This window comes from Cupressus sempervirens, chromosome 11 (assembly GCF_028749045.1).
Source record: "Cupressus sempervirens isolate cs-2001-9-10 chromosome 11, ASM2874904v1, whole genome shotgun sequence".
NCBI lineage: Eukaryota > Viridiplantae > Streptophyta > Pinopsida > Cupressales > Cupressaceae > Cupressus > Cupressus sempervirens.
Genome location: NC_143128.1, coordinates 400,075,862 through 400,087,704, shown reverse-complemented (window position 1 = coordinate 400,087,704; position 11,843 = coordinate 400,075,862). Strand labels below are relative to the sequence as shown.

Sequence of the window (11,843 nt, the reverse complement as noted above, 5' to 3'; positions counted from 1 at the left end):
CCAAACTTTAGATCAAATTGTTTCCTCATTTTCTTGGCTATGTAGTTTAATTTCTTGGCTATGTAGTTTAATTTCTCGGAAAGCTCTCTATTTATCATATTTATGTCATAAATTATTAGAGCTTTTGATGTTTGCTAATGAAAGGATGCCAACATGGTCGTTCTTGTCTTAGAGCGTGTTTAATCTCCTATCGTGAAATTACAAAAGGTTTACAATTGCAAGAGTGTGGAATGATAAACAAGGCCTTCTCTATGTTTTTGTTGGCCCTATTTTAGCTTCCCACAAATGTATAGTCCATTAATGGAATCCCCTGACTACAAGTTATGTACAAAATGTTGTTGTTGAATAGGTTTTAGAACATTCAAGCAATTGTATTTGGCAGGTATGAATCCAGTCTTTGCAACCCATACCTAGGCCAAAGAACTTTGTAATAGACATATCTCAAAGGATAAAACATCAAATTTTTTTATTTTTAAAAATATTTGTAGCTGTCTTACATACATACATTCAAAATATGAAAGTATAGACAAAGGATGCCACTTGTTTAATAAAATGCATGGACAAAGATATCACCCAATGGGATGCTATGGTTGTAGGATATTGACAGACAAGCAATGTCATTTGTTTAATAAAATGCATAGACAAAGATATCACCCAATGGGATGCTATGGTTGTAGGATATTAACAAAATTGATGTACTGCAAATATTTTAGAAGCTCTCAACAAAATGAATATGTAATGACATAAAGTATGGAGTGTGAGGCTATTCATGATAACATATATAAATTCCCTACATATGTTCAAAAGACCATCTTCATGCTCTGCCAATTAATAAAATTTAATTTTGAACACTTATTCAACACTTCTGTACAATGTAACAAATTGAACCACTATATCCACTCACCATACTTGACTTTTTAGGTTGTATATATTTTTTCAATTAAGAGTCGATACATATCTTCTAATTATATTATATGCTATGAGAAAACATTACTTTTAATAATATATTAAAAAATTCAAAATTTTGAACAAATTCTATTCTAAAATTCTTGTACATACCTATAGAACACCGAAGTACAATTGCTGGTAATATATTCACTGATTCAGTACCAATATCTTCCCCCACTATACGAGGACTGATTTACTGGTCCCCACTTTTTCTGCATCCTATCTCGAAAACATTAATTTTCTACCATGAGAGACAATCAAATTAACTGTCAGATACCGAGGACCCCATTTCTGAGTCTGCGGGAAGCACCATGATATCGACTCCTCAAAACGTCATCTATGTAACACCTCAACGTCCCCTCAGCTTACAGTAATTTGATCGTTATATGCTGTTTAAAATGATTTTTCAAGAAATGAGCCATTGCTTGATTTTCGACAATTATAATGATTTCAGAATGTGATAAGATTATCTCACTGGAAAAGACTCTAGTTTTGTCTGATTACACCAAACATACTGTCAGCTCTGTTATTTCATTCATTTCGTTTTTGGGAAGGCATGAATCTGGGAAATGGCTACACAAACACCAAAAGAGACTGTGACATGACATTTTTAAATATTTAATAGTCAAATTAAAATTCAAAATATTTAAACTCACTTTTGATGCCTGTGTGGATAATTCCTGAATCATGAACGTTGGCTTTCGGGATATCATTATTGTACTCCTCCGAGAACATATTTAACCTCTTCCTTGAGCGTGATTGTGTGGTCGTCTTAAGTTGTAGGGATGACAAGAAGTGGGGATATTTTGGGAGTGATTTATCCGGTGAGACATCTGATGATAGCGCTAGCGGCGCACTGGATGGCTGAACAGATGTCCGTCTCCGTGCTCGTTGATATTACCACACGAGCTCTGTGCAACTCTCCTTCACCTGCCGACTCCTGCTCCCTCCCTATTTATCTCACCTCCTCCATGCAGACTGTACCTTTCTATTCTCTTACAAATTTTACAAATGGAATGTGCAAAAAATAATAAACAGTACATTAAAGCTTACATGGTGCCCAATTTGTGTTGACAATATTTTTTCACACAATGTAATATTTTGTTAAGGTAATTCTAGTGCATTCTCTTTTCAGAGGTCTTGAGTTTTTGTTCCTCCAATACTATTATAGCAAAGTGGTTGGTTAGCGTTTTTTGTTTTTGACTGTATATTTTCATCTAAGACTCTATAACACAGTGATTGCTAGCAACTCTTCAGTTCTCTTTTTGCCTCTGAAAATATTTATCATTAGTTGCTAAGAAAGGGGCATGAAGTGTAGGCATGAAATGTTGTTGGACACCTTGAGAGATTGGGATTACCCTGTTTTAACGGTATGTCACGGGTGAGAATCCTGTTATTTATTGCCACCAAGCAAAGGCATAATTTTTCTTACCAGCCCTTGGGTTGCCAGGTTTTTGTCCAAATGAAATTGCTCTGACACTGTTGTATTAAAAAATCTTAGCTTTGGTTCACTGAATAGATTCTAGGTTTATTGCATATCCAATCGAGTTCATCAATAGGTAATAAATTGTGAAGATTCGCTAGTGTTGATGTTGTTCAAGAATTTGTGTGGGATGACCTTTTCTCATAGCATATTGTACACTCGAAAGTGTCCCACTCTAAACCCTTCTATCCAAACGATTCCATGAGATTGGAATGTTCGGATGCCGGCTTAGAGCTCCCTATCCATGGAGTGCAAGAGAGTATATTTCAAGAATAAGAAAGCTCTCAGATGAGCCTTAGAGATACTCTTCTTGCTAGTAAACCATGCAATGGGAGGTTCCGAAGACAAGATGCAAGAATGCAAATGTCCCAAGGAGTTCCTCAAGGATGCAATGCAAATGAAGATTAAGCTAGAATGAGAATGTCAAATGCAGCTATGCTAGAATATGAATGAGAGTGTTACAATACCATTATTAAGCTATGTGAGATTAAGCTACATGTAAAAATGAAAGCTAAGCTAAGCTAAAATGCCATGATGCCATGGATGAGAGAATGTAGACAAGAAATAGAAGTTCTCCACAAAGCTCCAAAGAAACCTGTTAGAAAACCTGCAGCATAACAATATTCAAAATATGGATGGATTGAGGGGGAAAGCTCTCTCCCTTTTAAAGATGTATGGATGGTGGAGATCAAGATGAAGATGGTGGATGATCAACGGTGGAATTCGAAAATAGGAGTGATCCATGTGCACACACAAATCAACCAATAGAATATAAGTTGACTTGTCATATAAGACAAAAGTCACAAAGCCTTTTCTTTTAATTGCAAAATAGAAAAAGGACTTTATGTGTGCACTTTAAGTGGGTTATAAGAATGGGGTCTTTTATTTAATTAAAAGGGGACATGTTCTTTTAATCAAATAATGAACTTAGGATAGCATTGTCAAACTATAGGTTATAATCAAATAAATTGATTATTAGCAATTTGGTCTAGATAAATGATTAAATTAATTTAGCCAAAATGCTGAGAAGGGGGCTAATAGTCTAGATGACCATTTTTAGGTGATTACATTTTGCCCCTCTTTGACTAATGCGTGATCGATCTGGGAACACATTATGTCAAAGAAAATCGAAGCCAAGTAGGCGATGATAGATATAGATGTCTAATTCCGAAGAGTGAAATGCAGAAATAGATAGCAAGTCCTGAATGCACAGCCTGATAGCAGTAGTACTGAACACTAGGAAGAGATGATGTTAGAATTCAAGAAGAATACTAACACTTAGAAAAGCAGATAGAGTGAGAGCAAGTGAGAAGATCAAACAAATGCTCCTAAGTAGTGATAGAGTATTTATGCCCCCTCGGGATCGAAATTGAAATGAGGTAAGGGGATGCAAAAACTGGCTAGAAATGAGAAAATTAGAATATAGCAATGTCCAAGATGACAGATAGATGATTAGAACCCAAGAATGACTATAAGAAATTGATAAAATGCCCCAGTTTGACTAGAGTTGATCTTGAAGGATATAGCATAAAAATTAGGTCAAATTGAGTAGAAAGGTGATTTTAGACATGAAACAGTGAATTCAAGTAGATATGAAGTATGGAAATGATGAAGACATGAAGAAATGAAGATGCCCCAGTGATGATTTAGAGATTAGACCTCAAAAGGTCAGCTAACTGCTCAGAAGAAGGTAAAATTTTAAAATGTGATTTTGACCATTAAGATGAACTCGAATTTAGATTTCGATCCCGAAAATGAATCTAGGATGTTGAAATTATTGAAGAGGTCAAAAATTTATATAATGTGATGATAAGATAGAAAAGAGATGAAGTGAAAGATTAAGAAGGTGAAAAGACATGAACAAGAAGAAAGTAAAGAAATATATGAAAGCAGTTAGCCGATATGTCCATGAAAAGATGAAGAGCGAGCTCTCCCCATATGCAAGAATGCAAGACTAAGCTAGAAAATGAACCTAAAATACAAGCTAATATGCAAAGTGGTTTACCAGCAAGAAGCGCATAACATTTAGACTCTTAATTTCATCATTGAGCATTTATTAGGGACATCATGAGATCATACAACCATCACTAGTATAACTATGAGGATATGAATATGATCGATATTAGATAGGTATGTGGAAATCCAATCTAAGCATCAGAGACATGTAAGTCAAGATAACTACACGATTAGATTCCCTAAGTTTAATTTAGCAAGATTACACTTGTATCAAGGCATAAGCGCCAGGATAAACCCTGAGTGCGGTCTTGCAAAAACAATCAAGGATGATACATTTATAAGTCAAAGTGTTGAATAGGACAAGCATGAATGCTTACAACACTATAGACAAACAAAAGTATACCCACAAGCAGAAATCAAGAAAATATGTCCCATGCCCCCAGTCTTCTAGTCAATGACATCCTTGAAAGACTATTAGGGAGGGAATACATGGCAAAGAAATCATCATAGACAGCACACAAAGTAGATAAATGTCAGCATAGCTCAGTCATTTAAGTGTTAAAGTGCGTTTGTGTAAGTCACTTGGCCATTTCTTCCAGACTTGATTCTGATAGTGAGATATCGCGACATCGGAGACCGTAGGTAAACTATCTATAAAGTGTTAAAAAACACTTGATGTCAAAGTGGGGGTAGTGTTGAGAAACACTATTTTGTGAGTTGTCAAAGAAACCATAATCCACAAGAATACCTCAATAGGCTAAGTAGCTATGCCCCCAAGATGAGGACAAGAAACAATTCCAAGCTAGGAAATGTGTAGCAAAGTGGATGATTGAGATTGATAGACATAGGTGCAAGGGTTTCAAGTAGCGCCTATTTCCAGGTTTTCACCACTTGACAGATTTTTTCAGGACTTTTTTATTTTTTTGGTGATACATCAAAGTGAGGTTTTCACTAAGATGATCATTTTTTTCAGCATCATATATGATTTTTTAGATTTTTTTCAGCATCATATATGATTTTTTAAAATTTTTTAGAATAATTTAGAGATCACTAGTTCTCAAGAAAGATCACATCATTTTCTCCCAATGTCTAGCAAGGTATAAGATATGATGGAGCAACGAGCCAATGGATAAGCAAAGATGGATAAGAAAGGAGTATGAAGCAAGTGAAAGTGATCCTCAAGGACTGACTCCTCAAGAGTACCCAAGCTAGGGAAAGAAGTGAAATAGTCATATGAAGCATGTTTTGGATAAGCAATGGAAGTAATGAGAAAGATAGCATGTAGGATAAGCGATGGAGCCAACAAGTGCAATAGCATATAAGATAAGCGATGAAAGCTAATGAGTAAGATAGCATGAAAGCGTGTAGTCCAAAAGAGTAGCCATGTCAAGAGACCTATGAGAACCATGTTTCATTTATTATGATCAAGATCAAGGGGTCAACTAGATAGTATAGCAATGGGATAGAGCAATAAGAATAAAGCTCAAGACAGAGGCTATGAGTGAATGGGAGAGCACAATAGAAAATCTGGTGGATAAGATAGCCAATATACAAAGATAGCTCAACATTGTCAAGATCAAAGAGAGAAAAGGGGATAGATGAATGATGGAAGAATTACGCATGATGCCTATTTGCCAGGTTTTCATCATGGTACTTATCCAAGGTACCACAAGATGTAGTTTTCACCATAGGATGCATTTATTTCTCTTTACTTTTGCTACCAAGGTGCCACAAGAAGTGGTTTTCACCAAGGCACATTTTCAATTTTTTTCATTTTTTTTTTCATTTTTTTTTCTTTTTTGAATTTTTAGAAAGAGTTGAAGCTGTTTGAATGTAGATAATGCTCCGATAGAAAAGATAAGTCATGATAAGCCAAGACCATAGAGAGGTATGCTCAAAGATGTTGATAGGGTGATGAAAGAGAAATGGTAGTAGGAAGAATATATGGAGGATAAGAGTTCATGTATAGAAAGTTAGTGTAAGCTTTAGAGGATTTCATGAGGGTATTTGAAATATTGGACAAGATCAACATTGACACACACCTTGAAGGGTATTGGAACAATGGAGGAATCATGGATGAAATAGCTTGAGATTTAGATGTATGAGAAGGTAGAAGAGATTTGGAAAAAAGTGGAGTGGAAGGATTTGGAATATTTATAGAAATATTTTTAGAAGAAGATGGAATGGAAGCCTTTGGAAGCTTGAATGTCAACTTTGAAGTATTTTCAATATTCAAGTCTTTTAAAAGAGACTTGGAAATCCACATAGCTTTAGATTTTCCTCGTTCTTTGGGTGCTTGAGAGTGCATTTCTTCAATGATGGATTTAGGAACCCACATTTTCTTTGATTTAGCTCTCTTAATAGTGGACCTTTGTGGTCTCTCTTGTGCATTCTCCTTCTTAGCATTCACATGTTGATTAGATGGGACATAGTGATCTTCATTTTTCAATGGATTCTTATGTTTATTCTCACTTCCAAAGGACTTGGTATTTTTGGATGAATAAGGATGATATGACTGGTTTAGATGTATAGATGGGTGAAAAGTCATCAAGGATGAGTGTCTTTGTTGATCTTGAGGTAATATAAGAGAGCTAGGGAATGAGCTATGAGTGGAAAATGTAGGAGATGGAGGAACATAAGGCCCCAAAATGGATGGAAGGTTTGAATGCTTTAGCTTAGATGGATAAGGACCAAGGATAGATTTAGAAGATGCAAAGGGATAGTGGGAAAAGATATCAACATCTTTAGAATGAGCAACATGGTCAAAGCCATCAATAGACTCATGATTACCTTTGATAGGAACAACATTTTTAATAGTAGCACTTGAAGCTTGAGCACAATTTTGAAGTGGATATGGAGAAGTAGAACATGAGGGGATGCTTTGATCTTGACAAGTAGCTTTGGATAGCATAGGAAGAGAACTTTTCTCATAATTTTCAGTAAGCTCAAGGGAGATAATGGAAGTGGTATCTTCATCATACTTAGGAGGTGGAAAAGATATAGGATATGGAGGGGAAAAATCTTGAAAGAGATGAAAGGGTGCTTGATCTTGATCTTTCTTGACATTTATAGCTCTCTTTTTTTGAGAGTCCTCTTGACATGGAGCCACTTCTAAGGACAAGGGAGAATGAAGAGTGAGTGGAGTAGTGTTTCGATTAAGCATAGTAGTGCATGAAGGTTGAGGATGTTTAGGATTAGTAGCATGGAAAAGGTTTGCAACCAAGTGAAGGTTAGCTTGAGTTTCTTTTAGAGGTAGCCCTTGAGGGTACACATATTGCATATGGAAAGCACTAGGTTTTTTGTTTGATGGAGGCATGTTGGATAGCTTTGAAGTGTTGGGAGATGCATGAGTGTTGGAAGAAGTGGAAGATGTAATGGAGCCACTACTAGACATAGGTTCATCAATGTAATCTTGCTCAAGAGAAGTATCTTCACCACATGAGTCACTAGAGGTTCCAAGATCAACAATCTCATCATCAATGAGATCTTGGATTTTATGTTTCAGCTCTATACAATTAGAAGTAGCATGGTCATTAGATTGATGATAGGCACAATAGGTATCCAAGAATGGATTTCCATAGGAGCTAGACTTAGGCAACATGATGAGCTTGGTGCCAAGAAGTGTTTTCAAAATGTCATCATAAGAATTCCCCAAGGGAGTAAAATTTCTCTCAAAAGTATGTCTACAGTCCTTTGGTTGTTTCTCAAGTGAATAGAATGCATCCATGTCTTCATTATTATCTTGGTCAAAGATAGGTCCATCATGAAATTTTGGCATAGGCTCAAAGGAGGTATCACTTGCTTGTTCTCTAAAGAGGTCTTTAGATCTAGAAGATGAAGACATTTGATGTCTTGAAGTAGAGTATGTAGACCTAGAAGAAGAGGATGACCTCAAAGAAGGTGACTCACATGCATGTAAAGACCTTAAGGAAGATTCATGTAATGATGCAATCTTCTCCTCCAACCTTTTCTCAAGTTTAGACTTCATTTCTATCATGCGCTTAGAGAGATGAAGGTAAGAAAGATCATTTGTCTCTTCTAGTTCTTTGTATTGTGCATATAGATCTTGAAACTCTTTAGTGACATAGAGGATATCATGATCATCTAGATTCAGTTGAAGTTTGGTAGCACAAGGTTTAGATCCCATAGTTTTAGATGCAAAGCCAAGCATAAAAGAGCCTAGAAGATAACTTGATGTTGAAACTATAGGAGGTAGAGTGTTCACTTGCCAAGATAGTATAGAGAGATTAAAGTGACTTGTCAAACAATATGTCCAAGAAACTTACGACATGAATGACTCAAGTCAATAGCTAGGCAAGATGCCCAAATAGCCAAATAGATAGAGCAAGCAGGGTGACAAGTGAACAACTCTCCAACCCAAGAGTGTAGTCAAGAAATCAAGGTAACCATTTTAGCAAAAGGATAACTAGCAAGCATGCATAGACCATGAAGATAGAAAGACCAAGAGCACCAAGACCAAAGAGTCACTTTAAGAATGTTCAAGAACTAGAGACATATGAAAAAAAAAAAGTCAAATGATGAGACTCCTCTTAGCAAGCAACACAAGAAAATGTTTGCATTTGATGTTTTGACTTGGTTGAAAAAGTTTGACAATAGTTGATAGCATAACAAGTTTGATGTTCAAAAACAATTTCTTTCCAAGCAAGATAGTGACACATGGAGTAGTCTTCAAACAATCAAGCAAGGGACAAAGCAACCTTGCATGATACAAGCATATGTGATGTCTTAAAAAAAATCCCTAGAACTATCGTCATGTGTATGTTCAAAAGATTTTCACTAGTATACCACATTTGAGAACACATCAAGCAATATCTACCTAAAGGACATGGTTCATTACTCAACAACTTAGCCCACGCTTGATGCTCCTTTGCCTCACACCAAGTGGTTTCCCACAAGAGATATTGGCTTTGTCATGGAAGTGTCATAAGCACAACCAAGGGAACACATATGGTGAGTGTAAATCTTGGGGTGATCCGGGTAGTCCACTAGGATCAATCCTTGCACCAAGAAGTTGAGCGGCTAAAAAAGGTAGTTACTAACTTAGGGTTTTTAGATAGGGCTTCCGTTCATAGTGTTCCTCTTGCTCCCAATTACGGGACACCTCACCTTGCGATGAGTAACCGATCTCGCGATCACAAGAGTACCTTAAGCATTCTTGCCTAGTGATCTCCCTATGGTCGAAATCCCATAAGCGATCACACTAGGTGAAGACAAACACTATGTCTACCAAAGTTTTGTGTCCTTGGTAGCCTTGAGTTTATAGTGGGTTGGAAGAGCCAGGTAATCGACTTGTCCCCACTTGGGTCGTTCCTCTCAGGTTGTCCGAGAGCAGGCCCTCTAAAGGATTCTAACTACACAAAGTGGATCAAATTTTGGAAGTCAAGATTTCTGGTTCACCACAAGGGTGAAGAGCATACTCTCCTATTCCAATCATTTTCTCCCAAACACGCCAAGAAGATTCAGTTACCCCTTACTTTTGAAACCAAATGGCAAGTCAAGATTTCTGATTCACCACAAGGGTGAAGAGCATACTCTCCTATTACCAAAAGACTCCAATCACAAGTTTTATGTGCCTATAAAAAATGAAAAATTATTCAATGCCACACATGAAAATAAAAAAGCAAAAAATTTGGGTTTTTATGCTTTGGGCAGCCCTGCAAACAATCGTTAGTAGCCCTTGCGCATTTGAAGCTTTGACATGCGTTCTTTTTATGCAATGTTTCAATTTTTTTCACAAGGATGGCAACCTGAAATCACAACTTGTTAGCAAAAAAAGTTAGTGTGAAATAACATAAAAATATGCAATAAAAAGTGGTGAGTTTCTTCAAAAATCTAATTTATCCTCCAACCAAGTACATGCAAAGAAAGTGCAAGTTAATCACAAATGCTTTCATTTTTACTCTTTGGTTTTGACCTAGTCAACAAGATTGAACTTTTTTGTTATGATTTCGTATCCAAAAATGAAAATGAAAAAAAGAGACCCCTATTAAAAATCAGAGAGCTTTCCAAAAATGCAAGAAATTTTAAAAAATCTCTTCATTTGCTCCCTAGAGATTGATTTTGTCAAAACAGGCCAAATTTATCAAATCGAATTTTTTATCCTTAATACGATCTCAAAATTAAAAACACAAAGAAAGAACCCCCATTAGAATTCAAAAATCTTTTTGAAAATGTAAGTTTTTCCAAAAAATGCGCTGATTTGCGATCAAAAACGGCTTTTTATGAAAAATAAAGAAAATATCATAACTTCCGAAAATCACGTCAAAATGCTCTGAAAATTGGACTGAGACATTTTGAGCATATACGCAACTTGCAAACAAAATTTCAGAACCAAATTCTAAGCGGTTTAAAAGATATGATCAAATCTTTAAACCAACTAAGTTTTTGGCCTTCAAACCAATTTACTTATAGCTTGGCCTTAAAACCAAAGTGAAAATTCTACAAAAGCATTTGATTAGACCCAATATGCTGCTGTAAAAAACCAAAGATAAGAAATGAAAGCAAATGGAGCTGAAAATTTGATTCAAGCCCCACGGTGGGCGCCAAAAATGTACACTCGAAAGTGTCCCACTCTAAACCCTTCTATCCAAACGATTCCATGAGATTGGAATGTTCGGATGCCGGCTTAGAGCTCCCTATCCATGGAGTGCAAGAGAGTATATTTCAAGAATAAGAAAGCTCTCAGATGAGCCTTAGAGATACTCTTCTTGCTAGTAAACCATGCAATGGGAGGTTCCGAAGACAAGATGCAAGAATGCAAATGTCCCAAGGAGTTCCTCAAGGATGCAATGCAAATGAAGATTAAGCTAGAATGAGAATGTCAAATGCAGCTATGCTAGAATATGAATGAGAGTGTTACAATACCATTATTAAGCTATGTGAGATTAAGCTACATGTAAAAATGAAAGCTAAGCTAAGCTAAAATGCCATGATGCCATGGATGAGAGAATGTAGACAAGAAATAGAAGTTCTCCACAAAGCTCCAAAGAAACCTGTTAGAAAACCTGCAGCATAACAATATTCAAAATATGGATGGATTGAGGGGGAAAGCTCTCTCCCTTTTAAAGATGTATGGATGGTGGAGATCAAGATGAAGATGGTGGATGATCAACGGTGGAATTCGAAAATAGGAGTGATCCATGTGCACACACAAATCAACCAATAGAATATAAGTTGACTTGTCATATAAGACAAAAGTCACAAAGCCTTTTCTTTTAATTGCAAAATAGAAAAAGGACTTTATGTGTGCACTTTAAGTGGGTTATAAGAATGGGGTCTTTTATTTAATTAAAAGGGGACATGTTCTTTTAATCAAATAATGAACTTAGGATAGCATTGTCAAACTATAGGTTATAATCAAATAAATTGATTATTAGCAATTTGGTCTAGATAAATGATTAAATTAATTTAGCCAAAATGCTGAGAAGGGGGCTAA

At 36.1% G+C, this 11,843-nt stretch overlaps 1 protein-coding gene across 1 annotated transcript in view; it reads left to right on the top strand.

Moving 5' to 3' along the window:
- The first annotated feature begins 1,619 nt into the window (after positions 1-1,619).
- The window catches only part of LOC149529867 (uncharacterized), a 354,140-nt gene continuing 343,916 nt past the window's right edge, over positions 1,620-11,843 (top strand). The window contains exon 1 of the mRNA XM_089809266.1: positions 1,620-1,928. Within this exon, the coding sequence (XP_089665392.1) occupies positions 1,734-1,928 (195 nt within the window). The 5' untranslated portion in view covers positions 1,620-1,733. The remainder of the gene's footprint in view (positions 1,929-11,843) is intronic.